The sequence below is a fragment of the Haliotis cracherodii genome, unplaced genomic scaffold (assembly GCF_022045235.1).
Source record: "Haliotis cracherodii isolate W230 unplaced genomic scaffold, xgHalCrac1.p SCAF_5, whole genome shotgun sequence".
NCBI lineage: Eukaryota > Metazoa > Mollusca > Gastropoda > Lepetellida > Haliotidae > Haliotis > Haliotis cracherodii.
Genome location: NW_027266308.1, coordinates 38,858,343 through 38,874,194, shown reverse-complemented (window position 1 = coordinate 38,874,194; position 15,852 = coordinate 38,858,343). Strand labels below are relative to the sequence as shown.

The 15,852-nt window shown below is 38.5% G+C and overlaps 1 protein-coding gene across 1 annotated transcript in view; it reads right to left on the bottom strand.

The window, feature by feature from the left end:
- Positions 1 to 12,972, bottom strand: part of LOC139444150 (son of sevenless homolog 1-like) — a 33,228-nt gene extending 20,256 nt beyond the window's left edge. The window contains exons 1-7 of the mRNA XM_071225048.1: positions 12,597 to 12,972; positions 5,789 to 6,055; positions 4,019 to 4,102; positions 3,157 to 3,237; positions 2,423 to 2,617; positions 1,699 to 1,839; positions 120 to 233 (exon numbers count right to left, since the gene is read on the bottom strand). Coding sequence (XP_071081149.1) covers positions 120 to 233; positions 1,699 to 1,839; positions 2,423 to 2,617; positions 3,157 to 3,237; positions 4,019 to 4,102; positions 5,789 to 6,055; positions 12,597 to 12,692 — 978 coding nt within the window. The 5' untranslated portion in view covers positions 12,693 to 12,972. The remainder of the gene's footprint in view (positions 1 to 119; positions 234 to 1,698; positions 1,840 to 2,422; positions 2,618 to 3,156; positions 3,238 to 4,018; positions 4,103 to 5,788; positions 6,056 to 12,596) is intronic.
- Positions 12,973 to 15,852: the final 2,880 nt, after the last annotated feature.

The following is a 15,852-nucleotide window of genomic DNA, read 5'->3' as shown; positions in this document are numbered from 1 at the left end:
AACACACACTCAGCTGTTATGACAAATCAACTCAACTTACAAGTGACAAGACTGAGACTTAAGATTAAAAACAATATTTTGTTGTGTTTTCTTTTATATCTCCCAAAATACATATGTACCTTGATCAGTAAGTTGCTAACATCGTCCCTCATGAGAAGTGTGTTGAGACGCTCCTTCCCATGGGGAGCCAACATGTCGTCCACGTACTTCTCATACACGTTGAACTCCTCCCCCTGCAGACAGAAGATATCTATACAGGGCTGGAAGATCTTGTGTGTTAAAAGGGTTAAAAAAATAGGTTGGATTTTAATTTGACAGTGACAGTGACAGTGTCATTGTTTCAAAATGTTTCTATTTAGAATTCTTGTTTTTCTTTTCTTTAACCTTTTTTAGGACATAAAAGCATTCATGATAATCATCAAAAATTAATAAAATTAAGGACAACATAAAACTGGGCCATCTTAGTTACCACATCTTAATGCATTCGGGTAAAAAACTGAGGACGAAGTCATCGATATCCCCCCGCAATGGTAACATTTGTCATGAATATGTCAACCAATTATATATATTGTTGCCATGGAAACTAAAAAAATTTTTTTTTTTCAAAAATCTAAAATTATCAAAATGCACCATTTCACCGCTAGACATATCTATGCGCAAAGTAAGGTGAAGAACTTTTTTAAAGGATTTTCAAGATCTGCTGCGGAAACGAGCTCTTCCGCCATTTCCAGCCTAAGTCAAAGTTGTTGCCATGGGAACTCAAAAAATATATATGTCGAAAATCCCAAACTATCAAAAGGCACAAGTTCACCACTAGATCTATCTATGTACCAAATTTGGTGAAGCAATATATACTACAGTTTTCAAGATCTACTCTGGAAATGACATCTTGCATGGATGGATGGACAGACAGACGGACGGAAGATTGGTTTGGGGAGCTCTTGATAACATATATTGGATAACATGAAGATTCAATGAAGTTGAGTTCTGTGCTTTTCAACACATGTAGTACAAAAGTTGGTCTTCCTGACCTCCACTAGTAGCTTCAAATTGGACAGAGACAAATTTACTAGCATTTTACTCAACAAGGAATACATCAATGTAGGCAAGTCCTTTCCCAGGTTGACTGTACACAACTATTTATTTGGTTACATACTGTTTTCAAAACAACCCCTCACTCACCCATCCACACTATATTTCAAAGCCATTCCCTGAGAACCAATTCTTTTTTTAAGCCTTATGTATGTCTGTTACCAAACATGGTAACCAATTTCTAAAATTTAACTGACAACAATTCATTGTACCTTATCTCCCGCAACTCAAACAGTATAGATGGGGGATGATAGTGAATGGGAGATAGAGAGTGAGTGAGTTTGGTTCTACGCTGCATTAAGCAATATTCCAGTTGTATCACACAGGAGACACCCAAACTTTGGCTTCACATTTTACGCCTGTTAGGGGAATCGTAGCTGGATATGACAAAGCTTTAATAACATGTATACCTCACTGTCTCAGGAGAAGAATAACAGGTGAGAATATTGGTGACTCATTTTAAAGCTAAATCACAGCCATGGAGGGAGAAACCAATGAATAACAGTGCCATTTGGCACAGCACTCTACAATGACACAATACACTAGCCTGGTCACAAGTATGTGATCATCCGCTACAATCCTAACTATTCAAGGAAAGTTGCCTACCTCAGTCATGTCTTCGAAGCATGTGCCAACACATGGTGGTTCGTTCTGCTCGGCTATCTCCACCTGGTCTTCCATGGAGCTGAGCAGGTTGGCAGTAAACTCGTACACATCCAGCACGTTGCTGAAGATCACCTCCAGATCCTAGCAAAACACTCTCTCAAGTCAGTCGATTACGCACTTAAATTCAACTAGTCCACCATTCATTTCAAGCTAGTACTAAGTGTAAGAATTAGATGTTTCGCAAATTAGCAATATTCCAGCTATATGTCAGCAATTTGTAAATAATTGAGTCTGAACCAGACAATCTAATGATTGATGTTGTGAGGGATTCACACAGTCGGTGTATGATGACATAATCAAGTAAGTTACTGAGTCTGACCATTCATCCAATTATTCGGTTCTTACAATGATCATTAAAAGTGCAGGCTAGAAAAGAAACCCCTCCCCACAAACAGTGAGTGAGTGAGTGAGTGAGTATGGTTTTACGCCGCTTTTAGCAATATTCCAGCAATATCACGGCGGGGGACACCAGAAATGGGCTTCACACATTGTACCCATGTCGGGAATCGAACCCGGGTCTTCAGCGTGACGAGCGAACGCTTTAACCACTAGGCTACCCGACCGCCCTCCCCACAAACGAATTCCCAGAGTTGCAATACATCGACAATACTACCGAGGTGATGTCAGAGTTCCAACTCCATCCCTCACTGAATGCCCAACTCACCTTGCTGCGTGGAAACAGGTCAGCAAACGGAGCTCGGAACACTTTAATGATCATGTTGAGATCTCGCATGTACTGAGTCTCTTCCACAATAAAATCCTTCACAATCTCTTCATATGTCATTGATTCTCGACGCACTGGTTCATCCTCGACTACAAATGAAACCACTTCCTCTTGGGAGAACATGTCCATCAAGACCTGAAACAAGACAAAAGCCATAAAGAGTGAGTGAGTGAGTGAGTGAGTGAGTATGGTTTTACGCCGCTTTTAGCAATATTCCAGCAATATCACGGCGGGAGACACCAGAAATGGGCTTCACACATTGTACCCATGTCGGGAATCGAACCCGGGTCTTCGGCGTGACAAGCGAAGGCTTTAACCATTAGGCTACCCGACCGCCCCTCCCCAGTCAAGAAAACACAATGGTAAAACTCTGGACAAGATAAAGATATTCATCAGATATTTGCATACCCCTTGACTTCAACAGGTTACAACTTAATGATTATTTTCAGTCGTCTGCAAAAATCTGCTACAGAGTTGCCATTTACATTACAGTAAAAGGGGTAGTCCTCACCGGCAAACAAAACTAGATGTGAACACTATTTTTGAAAACAAGGTGTTCACATGGACTGAAGAGTCCAATTCCACTGAATAGGCAGCTGCGGTGGACACAGAGTTCATATATAGTGTTCACTCCTATATCACTGAGCATGAACTTCACTGTGTTTGTGACTCACCTGGTCGGCACATATTGCCACCTTGATGTCCTGTGAGGTGATGTCCTGGTGGCGGATGTTCTTCACATAGATGCCTGTGAACTGAACACATACACACAATGCAATTAGTCTCGACTCTTTAAGGGCAAGATAACTCTACTACTTACAAACTATGTGCAGAATAACTAACAAAAATGTAATGATCATTAGGTGGTTGTAAGTGAATTAGATTTGGACCACACAATACAGATATGCAGAGCATCTGACTGATCTTGAACACCTTTGGCATATTAAGGCCATGGATCGAACATTGCCCAGACAAATATGTCAAATATGGAAGGTAATGTATGTTTGTGTTTAATCAAACATTGACAGCAGTGTTCAATAATATTAATAAGCATTAAAGTCAAAGGGTGTTTCAAAACCCTAATGTCCTAGGTTAAAAGCTAAAGGGGCCCACAGATTCAAATACTTGGCAGCCATTGTGACCACTGGATCTTAGCCATACCTGGCAGCCATTGTGACCACTAGATCTTAGCCATACCTGGCAGCCATTGTGACCACTGGATCTTAGCCATACCTGGCAGCCATTGTGACCACTAGATCTTAGCCATACTTGGCAGCCATTGTGACCACTGGATCTTAGCCATACCTGGTAGCCATTGTGACCACTAGATCTTAGCCATATCTGGCAGCCATTGTAACCACTGGATCTTTGCCATATCTGGCAGCCATTGTGACCACTGGATCTTTGCCATACCTGGCAGCCATTGTGACCACTGGATCTTAGCCATACTTGGCAGCCAATGTGACCACTGGCTCGCATCCTGCCTGGGACTCCCTATGGCCATTAAGCTGAAATCAATCAGCAATGATGACCTACCTTGAGAATATCAGCAGCAATATACTCCAACACAGCAACAATGTACACAGCAACCTGGTAGTCCACACGATAGCCCAGCATCTCCTGTACACACAACATCAAACACACATCTCAGTGGCAGTATACTAAATCTACCAGTCAAAAAAAGTCAATGTTCTACCCAATGTGCTATTTCAGTCAGCTTACAAGAAGTCTGGTAACTGATCGATACACCATTAGTTTGTTGTCTTATGTCAGTCAGTATCTTTCCAGCTATATCCCAGTTATGGTGAGGTGAGGTGAAATTGGATTTAACGTCGTGTCCAAGATTATTGCTATAGCGATGTGCATGCACGTGTGTGTGTGGCTGCTTGTACAAGTCCGGACTGATGCCAATTTATAGTGCCAGCACAATGAGATACCATGCCGCAGTTTAACATGTATACCACACTCAGACACAGTATACTGACTCCGAGCCGACCAGTCTTTGTTTTAGCCCCTTAATGCCGAGCGCCAGACAGGGTAACAACAAGTACCATCTTTTAACGTCTTTTGGTATGACGCGGACGGGGATCAAACCCCGTACCTTCCGCTCTCCGGGCGGACTCTCTACCACAAGACCACGGAGGCGGCCCCAATTACGGTAAATATGGTAAATACTCCAGTCTAGTCCTGACAAAGCAGGGGTCCCATCCATCAATGACCAGCAATGACCAGCAACATGTGCATTGCTTCACTTCATTTCCAACAATCTCACTGAGGTCTTCTCACTGCACATGCACAAAGCCTATTATAGATGGGGATTTCAATGTTACATTGAAGAAAATGAACTATTGACACAATCTTTGAGCATATTTCTTACAAGAATAGATATGTCAGGCATACATAACATGCATTCTAGAATTCTGATTTGTTTTAATGCTACATACAGCCATACTGTCTTGCGTTACCCAAGACTTGCAATGAAAATGATTTTTGTCTACTCACAATCCATATGACTATAGGATGCAACATATTGCATTCATTGCTAACCCTATTAAGCGGAGAAGCTATTCTGCCCTGGAATACCATTACTGGTCCTGTCATCAGTAAAATACAAGTCACTTCTACGATGACGTAACATTAGTTGATTATTTTAGTTGGAAATTTTTAAATTCCTATCTGGGAATGTTCACAGACATGTTTTGCAAACTTGAGGTCGAATATCAGCCTCTGAGTAGGTCTAGATAAATCCCTGGACAAACCATTTAAAAAACAAGACAAGAGCCGGGCTCACTAACACCCCTGACTTTGACTCAAACTCAAAAATATTTCTAAGTTCAAAACATGAAAGGAGCAATATTTTCGCAGAAAATGTACTAGACAAAATCAAACTTTGCACTGCACCTCTTCTATTAGTATGGAAACAGTTGCCTACATTGGAAAAGAATCTGTGACATAGTTTTCTCATTATAGGTCACACAAATGTAACAATATTCTAAATATATATATGAAAAATAGCCATATTTTTTCAGAAAATCCAAATACTGAAAACAAAATTTGCACTGCACCTCTCCTATGGGTATAAAAATTGTTTACATTCGAGTTTGAAAGAATCTATTTAGTAGTTTTCAATTTATTAGTCGCACACCAAAAATATTCTCAGGACGGACGAACAGAATTCCTTGGTAATACTATATATGCTATATACCCCTTTTAGGTCGGGGGTATAATAATCTTATCTTTAACCAGTTTAAACTATAACTGAATCATCATTATACATAGTCCATAATCATGATAATTGTAACTTACCCGAAGCAGAGGATGAACTTTATCCACAGGCAAGACAAGAGAGTGACTCTCGTTCTTCTTCTTGCTCTTCTCAATGGCATTCTGGGCATCGCCAATGGCCCACTTATCGATGGGGTCAGGGAAGGTCCTCTGTACCCGCTCCTCCACATCCTGTACAGAGTGAGGCTGTGCTGAACACAGTGTCGCCAATAGCTGGATCATCAGCTCCTCGATATACTGCAGTGCATCGTCCCGCGCATTGAGAGACGGGTGCACCTGCCGGAGCACCTGCAAAAGCAAAGTCTCATCAGTTATATGGTTATGTTGAGTGAACTGTTTCTTGATATTGGTGTAATGATTAATGGAAGGAATATTGAGTCCAAATGGATGGCCAAATGATATTCCTAAATGTCACACACAATATCAGACTATTTCACCAACATACTTTTTCTTATTTAATAATTTTTCTAATAATGTTTAACCTGTTAACACAGATGGCTTGTTTAGATGTTAGATGCACTGCAATTTATAGGTCAGTACAGCCACAGCACATGTACCTTGCAACATCCAGGTCTTAACAATACAGTATTTTACTAGAAAGATTGATGTCCAAATAGCTTTTGCTTGTTTGCTATAAACAGAAATTTCATTTGATCAAGCATGTCAAATCGAGGGAAACAAATGTTCAATGGAAAATTTCACTTACTGTTTTAAACCAGAATATGTTGACATTAAGACTAAGAGTGTTTGTTCTCATGTTCCTTTCCATCTTCCCGAGGCAAGGGAGTTAACGGACTATAAAAGTCTAGTTTAATCCCTTGCCGAAATGGGCTGGTATTTCTGGGCTTGACCGTAGCGCTACCAGTCCCTATGTCCCTCCTATTGAAGAATAAGGTACTACCTCTCATATCACTTGCATTTGCTTCAAACAAGACGGCAGCGCCTTGTCAAGACGATCAGATCGATAAACGATCTATTTTGTAACAAAATGGGCCGTACTTAGCGAAGTAGATCAAATCATATGAGCACCTTCATTAGAAACATGAAAGAATTTGGAAAATATTGTTTGATGCTGAATTGACAGTACACATGCTTTACAAATCCTGCAATCGACTGAAATCTGCACAGCTAACGATTTCGTTACGCGATTTTGATTGGACTATGCATAGACACATTAGTCCAGCCGAAATATAACTCCATAATTCCAGCCTAGTTTGGCAAGGGTGGTAACAGGACTTTTATATTCAGTTAACTCCCTTGCCTCGGGAAGATGGTTCCTTTCCAACAGGCCCATTCTTGAGTTTAATCACTTCAGTGTTAGATCCAACAAGTCTTCTCAAAAGCACATGCATATATCATGGATCCAGAAAAAGTGTAAAGAGTATTCAGTTATTAAAAAAAAAACATGTTTGTGCTGGGTGTCTAGCCTTGTTGATTACTTCCTTGTTATTAACCATCTGTTTCCAAAATTTCTCCGATCAAAATTTGTCTCTTGGCATAATTTTCAGTAGATATAAATATTAATAGGGGTTCTGAGGCCAAACAAAATGATTCCATCATCGGATTAGTCGCTCTACTCGCATGCTATTGAATATTTGTATTCAATATAGTTTCACTCCCTTTGGTCCAGTCTATTGGGTACCGTGTATTCTTAAACCAATGAGTGAACCTTTTCACAAATCATTGATTCTGCTTAAGACTGTTTCAGGTAACTTCTAATTTGCATCTGTCCATGTGCCTTAAATGTGTCACATATCACAAAAGCCCCTAACAGTGACACATGTCTAAGTGATAAGATGCCAAACGAAACACATTTTTGCGTAACTCATTGCAGTAGAGTTCATGCACATGTTTTTTACTGGCAAAATTAGGCCTGGACTGGTAATTCATGTGGCTGCCAGTCCCTGTGGAGGGGCAAATAAAGTAACTTATAAATCACTGTTGTTGACCAAAATATTGGCGATAATCAAGTATATTTTTCGAATGAAGTCAGCTTGTCTGTTATCATCAGCGTTTCCTGTCATCTATTTTTAGTTAAGGAAACAACATTTTGTTGTGCTTAGAGGTTAAATATCTATTTGTAGTAACTTAGTCCTGAACCAAAGTGAAATATTGAAAAGAAAGAGAGAAAATTGTGATTGAAGTTTGTGTGAATGACGTACATCTAAGTTACTTCAGAGATGACATCATTGAATTTGTCCACCGTGAACTTACATTGAACATGATGTTGAAAGAATTAAAACCTGGCAATTTTCATACCTTTATTTATTTGTTCAAAATTGGGACTGACAAAAATTGGGGGAGGGACTGGTATTTTTTAAGAGTTGCCAGTCCCAAAAGCCAACAGGAACACTGGACAGGTAACGACATACAGGTACACAAACAGAATGGCTACATTGGGCCACACTATTGTATGTCAAACTATTGCGTTGGAGTTTGTTTTATAAATTGATGCATATATGTGAGTGAGTGATTGAGTGAGTATGGTTTTACACCGTTTTTAGCAATATTCCAGCAATATCACGGCGAAGGATACCAGAAATGGGCTTCACACATGGTACCCATGTCGGGAATCGAACCCGGGTCTTCGGCGTGACGAGCGAACGCTTTAACCAGTAGGCTACCCGACCGCCCCTAATATATATATGTACATGTTTTATGCAAGCAACTCAAGATTAAATGGGTTATGTGGAATTATGGTGCTTATTTTCAGCAAATATCTGGAGCTCTACAAATTGTTAGCATAACAAGCATCTACATCATTTACAGCAAGCTGGCAACAGACCTGTCCACAGGCCATATTGGTATTATTAAGTAACTCATAATCATAACCAGAAAACATTTTTCAGATTTGCTTTCAACTAAGTCGTGTGTGCATCCTCCAGACAACTGAATGATTTGGCGGGAAAACATGGTTAAAGAACATATTTTCTGTTTGCAACTTTACTTATTATTTCCATCTTGGGAATTGGCCTTCAAATTGTGATCAATAATCAATATCATCAACTTCATCAAAAGTGCTTTCAGTTTATCAGCCAATCTGACCATTCTGTCTACATCACAATCGTACAGGAGCATCCATTGGTATACATTTTGACATGCGCAAAGTTATCTAAACTAGCCCGGGGCTAGTACAAATTCCTGCAGGCCAGTCAAAATTTCAAACACTGACAGAGAGACAGACAGGACAGACTACAAGCATGTTACTACATAAGTGCAATAATCTTGAACGCAACATTAAACCCTATTTCACCCAACAGACATCCGTAACAGAAAGTCTCAGGGTTTTGCTATCCAAAATGCCCTTAACATTATGTTCAAAATTGGCAACCATGTCATGATACAGAGAATGTCCAACAGAAATCAACTTAAATCATGAAAACGTCACAGAAAATCATTCATATCTCGGAAAATCACTAAGAAAGATCAAATAACATATTACATCTAAGAAACGTCCCACATTTCAGTCATGTGTTTGCAAATTTGCTTTGACAAACATGTAAAATACTGTCACAATTTATGCTTGCAGTTTTTGCAGATTACAACAGATAATGTGGTATGTATGACAGATACATGTCGTCTTATTTCTCTGATCTTTTTACAAATAAAATAAAATACTATAAATAGCACTATCATACATTTTTCACATAACACTATATTCATGACAAGCAGGTACTTTCTTATAATATGTTAGTGCAATACGATGAAAATCAACCAAATAGGATTGCAAGTCCTTTCTTTACAAACTTCTGGTCTGCAGCTGCTTTTTTCTATTAACCATAGGGTAGGGTATAAGAATAAAAACATTACAAATGTTTGGGTTTTTTAATGAAATCATCAAATTATCAGTTGGGGTATTATGAAAGGTTTTTTCTTAAAAAGCATGTGTTTTAATAATGACAAATCAAAGGGTCACTTTGCTACTTAGTAGACTTAAGTGTGCGGTTCTTATCATTACATTTGTCCCATGTTGGGTGGGCGGATCCATAACCAAAACATATAAATATAGAAAACTAAGTAACACACTAGGCTATGATGTACTTGATGTAAGAGTGCTTGTTTACATGAAACTGACCACCTCAAACTGTAATGAGTTCAAAGCATTCAGTGTGTTTGTCCTCTGATTGCATCTGCTACCAATATATCTGCATTCCTGTCTGAAGTCTAACATTGTAGACATCTCCTGAATGTTTTTTATTTGGACTCAACGGACTAATTTTAATAATGGTATTAGAAAGCTACCAACAAGATTAACTGAACATGGAAGACTGACCAGTTAATTAACATGATTAAGTCTCACAGATAATTAATTATGTTCACACATAACTTGATGCATCTTATAATGACATTGAATAAAATATTAAATAAATCAATACTATTTGGATTTTAGTTAAAACATTCACTCCCACTGACAAGAAATTCTCCTTTAATAAACTGTATCAATTTTGCTCTGCAAACATAATTAGTCTGTAATGGCAATGATAATTTGTAGCCTTGCACTGCCTTTGATGAAACTTGATAAGTTTCATTTTAACTGTACTCAGGAGAAACATCAATACTGGAAACAAGAAGCAGAACTGATGCAGGACAAGAAGACTGAGAATTTGACGTAACTGATAAGTTACTATGAAGGACTATTTCAACTAATTCCCATAACATCCTTGGTTTGATGGTTTCAATGAACGCTGATCACCAACATCGAAATCATACGAGTGCTAACACAATGTTCTTGAACATGTTTTCATCATTTGGATGAACTCATCCAATCAACAAAGATATAATCATTTTTCTTTCAGGTTTGCAGCGACAGTATCTAAACCTAGGGACACACTCAGTGTCTGCATCACACACTTTACAGCGATATACCAGTCTGCAACTACACCCACTAGTCTGAAGCCCGAGTCTAGTAAAATTGTGTTGGGTCCAATAAGCTCAGATAATAATAGTGTTTACAATAACATTAAACTCTTCTCACAATGATGCTAACAGCCAAGTTCGGGCTAGTAGTCTCCAAGGTTCTGGCACAGACTGAGTATACATATAAACAAATCACTACAGCCAATACATCACAGTATCAAAAGAGGCAAGCAACTAAAGGGATCAGGTGGTCAGGGTCGCTGACTTGGTTGTCGGTTGGTTTGTTGTTTAACACCGCACTCAGTAATATTCCACCTATGTGACGGTGGTCTGTTAATAATCGAGTCTGGACCAGACAATCCAGTGATTGATATCATGAGCATCGATTCACGCAATTGGGATCGATGACGTGCATCAACCAAGTCAGCGAGCCTGACCACTCGATCTCGTAAGTCACCTCTTACGACAAGCATAGTGGTCTTTTACGGCAAGCATGGTTTGTTGAAGATCTTTTCTACCCCGGATCTTCACAGGTCTCGCTGACTTAATTAATGCATGTCATTGTATCCAACTTGCATAAATCAATGCTCATAGTCATAATGTCAATCACTGGATTGTCTGGTCTAGACTTGATTATATACAGACCTACATCATATAGCTGGAATATTGCTGAGTGCGGCTTAAAATAACAAACATCATGACACATCCAGTCGATATTTGTATACAATGTTGGATTCACGCTGTAGTTTGCAAAATATTATCTCAACGGCTTATTTGATGGCGGTGTTCACTTAAAACAGTGAACAACTCTGCCCTACCCAAACCAAACACTCTCTATTAGGCCAATTTAACAATATTTTCTGTTTCTTATGACTGCTTGGTAGGGAGGATATTATTCTAATACTTTATTTCTTTAAACTTGTTGGTAAACAAATCTAAAAAGGTAAATATAATTCAAATGTAATTAAGCATAATCTAATAGTACAATTGACATAATTTGAGCTTTATTATAATGTGCATTTTAAAAAGTCACCACACGTTCATTATTTGCAGTTCACTTGATGATTTGGATTAATTTGGAGGACACACAACACAAAACTTACAGGATCATTTTATCGCTACTGATTGAAAGCTTCACCAGGCAGGTGTCATGGCATGAGCTAAAAGTTGGAATCTAGTGCAATCATGAAATTTGAGTTGCCAAAATTGTTTCTATACACTGCTTAAAAGTAATAAAAGAAATCATGGGGTTGGTAATTTTTTGGACAGGCAAGTCATGTGAAACAAGAACATTATTTTAACAAGCCTTGCTAATGAGAAAGATATGAGGTGTTATGAAGACGATGTGTAGTACAGAGTTTGCTGGTCGTTTACAGCTTCCTTATTGGTAGCTGCTGTAAAATGGTTAAGCCCAGCTACTGAGATGACCAACATTTATCGATTTCTTGCAGAAAGAAATTCAAGAAATATCTGCTATTGAAGGTATTCGTATTTATTGATTTTATGATAATATCAAGTTATATAAAATCATGTTTTGTCATACAAACGATTGGTAAACTGTCAATACGATCAATCTGTGCATAATTGAAAATCACCATATGAGTGACAAATAACATGAACATCAAGAGGGCTGTGGATAAGCATGACAAGCTGACTTCTATAAATTTATGCAATGCCGTCTATTATGTTTCAGATCTATCAACAGACTCTGTATATCAACTTTTACCATCACTCTTTATATGCCAGTGGTTGTAAGGATACTTGTAGTTCCTTATTATCACGATATAATGATCTACAATGCAAGATTTGCACGTAATCGTACGTGATAACTTGGCATATATGTCATCTGACTTAAATTCAAGCAGATCCTGTCATGCATGCATATATGTGAGTTGATGAACAGCACGAAAACACTGATTAACACACATCAGGAAATGTTCCGACTTTCAATAATGGACGTCATTGTACTCACAGTTATTAAGGGTTTGATGAATAAACCTTTCCATTTGGATGAAGTATCTTCAGAAACTGTTTCAGCTGTTGGAAACATACCGGTATGTTGTGACATTCCTACGGAACTGACAAGTTAAACCATGTACACACTTGATCTGCTGTTTTCTCTTCCGAGCCTGCCATGTTTAACATACAAGGGAAGTAACCTTACTTATCATTTCACAAATACAATTACATAAGGTAAGTTATTATGAAATGTTTGTGACCAACAGTCCGCGTATATATTTTTCTCGCATCTTACTATCACTAGCGGTCACATAAACAATTGTTTTACTTGCTGTTTACATGAAACAACTACATGAAATTTCCGCATTTATCACAGGAAATAAGGGCCTTAGATTCGTAATACGCATGCGTACACGATTGGGTAATATGTTTACGACATTATTTATCAACCAATATTTATCACACTTTCCCGATTACAAATGTACGGGATTCAATAGACAGTGTGCGATACATTTTACTACGAATAGGTGTATTGGACGTTAACATTTGTCGTAAATAAGATGTCGTTTGCTTTTCGACACGTAAGGTATGCTTCAATTATCGTATTCGCGTTTCTTACGGTTAGTATTAAGTCATTGAAACATGTACAGCTGGAGGGGTTACGCTCGAGTGGTTCAACAGGAAAACCGCCCTATTATTTCCCAGTTACAGAAGTTAATCACTTAATTAGCGTTAACGTGATAATTACGTCAGATGGTGTAAAATTCACATAAAGGCTAATGACTAGTAATGGTCGTTGCACAAGCGTTGTTGCGCCAAACATCTCGATCATTCCATATTTTTTTTATGACATATTTTTACATCATGGAATGTATCCTTGATGGCCATCTCGATCGAGACTGTCGATCGTTTAGCTGACAATACCCGACAACAGATTGTTTCAACTTATTTCTGCAGACAATCTTGATTTGTTTACATACTGGAACATTTGGACGAGGAAAGCGTTACAGTAAATGTTCAGATTGGCGCTGAGTAGTGAGCTTGCTGCCGGCGCAGGGATGTGAGGGAGTGAGTTAGTGAGTGAGTTTGATTTAACGCCGCATTGAGATCATGTATCATGTATCATTTCATCGAACATGACATCAGAGCGTGTGAGCGTATGTTGTTCGTTACTAAGACATATTGTATAGTTTTTCCCATAAAAAACAATTCGCCCAGACATTCAACGCCGCAGGAAATTTAAGGCTTTACAAAAAAATATATATTATTAATGGAAACGATTAGTTTGAATATTCATATTGTATGTGTTGCAGTCATAACATTTCCGAATCCCGTGATGGGATTCGAACCACGGACTTTCTGACCGAGGTCGGACGCCTAGTCCACATGACCAAAGAAGTTAACCCCGTCAGCAAGCTGAAAAGGTAAGGATATCATCTGTGGGATGACTCCACGCCCTGCTACATATACATTATGCTTTGTGACAATGACGTATTTCCTTATATTTTTCCAGGCCCGGTGCACGAATGTTTGATCACGTATATTAATCGTGTCTTATACCGTTAGACCAAACGTATCTTTATGTGTCTTTCGTCTCACACCGCAACCAAGTGCAGTATTTCCCGTAATGGGTGCCGGCTAGTTACACCTTATGATTTCTCTCCATGACATTTTAGAAAAGGTCTTCAGCAACCCATGTTTGTCGTAAAAGGCGACTATACTTGTCGTAAGAGGCGACTATCGGGATCGGGTGGTCAGGCTCGCTGACTTGGTTGATGCATGTCATCGTATCCCAATTGCGTGGATCGATGCTCATGATATCAATCACTGGATTGTCTTGTCCAGACTTGATTATTTAGAGACCGCCATCATACAGCTGGAATATTGCTGAGTGCGGCGGTAAAAACAACAACCAACCAACCATAACATTTTAATGTCACAAAAATGACTGAACTAAGCCCTTCACTTCAGGTATAGCAGCTTCGAAGGAAAGATAAAGGTTCCCATTTATATTTGACGTAATAGTTTTTAAAACTTTCGGTAATTCCAAAAAGCTAGGTAAACAAATTGAGAAAAATATTTGTAAAAACTCGCACGTGACATGCGCGTTTTTAGCGAGTATCAGTGTAAATATGTTACAGGAAATATGTATAATAAGGGAATATATATAATCCATGAAATTTTCAGGGAAGATATTTAATGTCTGATTCACTCAGGGAATATACATAATCCCTAAATTTTTCAGGTATTATACATATTCCCTGATTTAACATCAAGTGTTTTAGACATATTCCCTGAAATTACTTTTGAAGCTCTTATATGGTCAAACTTGATTAAAAAAAGTTATTTATGAGAAGACAAATTTATTTGACATGATAACAAATACCTTTCACTTAACTTAACAATTAGTCTTCACTGTAGTAAAAACAATGCTAAATCAAACATAGGATAGACTTAACAAACAAGAACAATTTAGTTTTTGTTGACAATGCATTCAATCACACAACTATGATATTTCTAGGATCGGAACGGTGTATAATACCTGAAAAATCTAGGGATTATGTATATTCCCTGAGTGAATCAGACATTAAATATATTCCCTGAAAATTTTAGGGATTATACGTATTCCCTGAGTTTACATATTTCCTGTAACATGCATAAGATAGCTGCGCGATAAATCGCAAAGAACAATGAAGAAAGAAGTATGGTTTATTTCACGATAACACATGACGTCATTTCTAGAGATTCTAACATGCGCTCGTAGCTCGATGACGTCGTAAATTGGACGACGTTATTTTTTAGAGGGGTGTCTTGTGAGATGTTACCCATAGATGTATCTGGGCAACGCAGATAAACGCAATGGCCGAATGGTCGCATCCAAATGCGGGAGAGAAATGACAATCGGCATTGTGAGAAAAGATACAGATAATCGACGTGAGGATTGTGAGAATATGCGGGAAATACCAAACCTAACCCACCTGTTCGTAAAATGGACTTGCCCGACATCTCCGAGGTCGGATTCTGTACATTTTATCAACCTACAGGCCGTACATAATGTTCATATCTCATGTAAGAAATATGCGACTCGAGGTCGTTGTTTATCGTTGCTTTGTTGTATGATGAACAACGACCACGAGTGGTTTATTTCTTAATGATTAGTCAGTTCTAAAGTTGTTGAGAACGATAGGATATGACGCCATCCATGTTCATTACGTCACAAATCATACAATTACGTCATCTGAACAATATGCTAACGTCAGAGACGATTT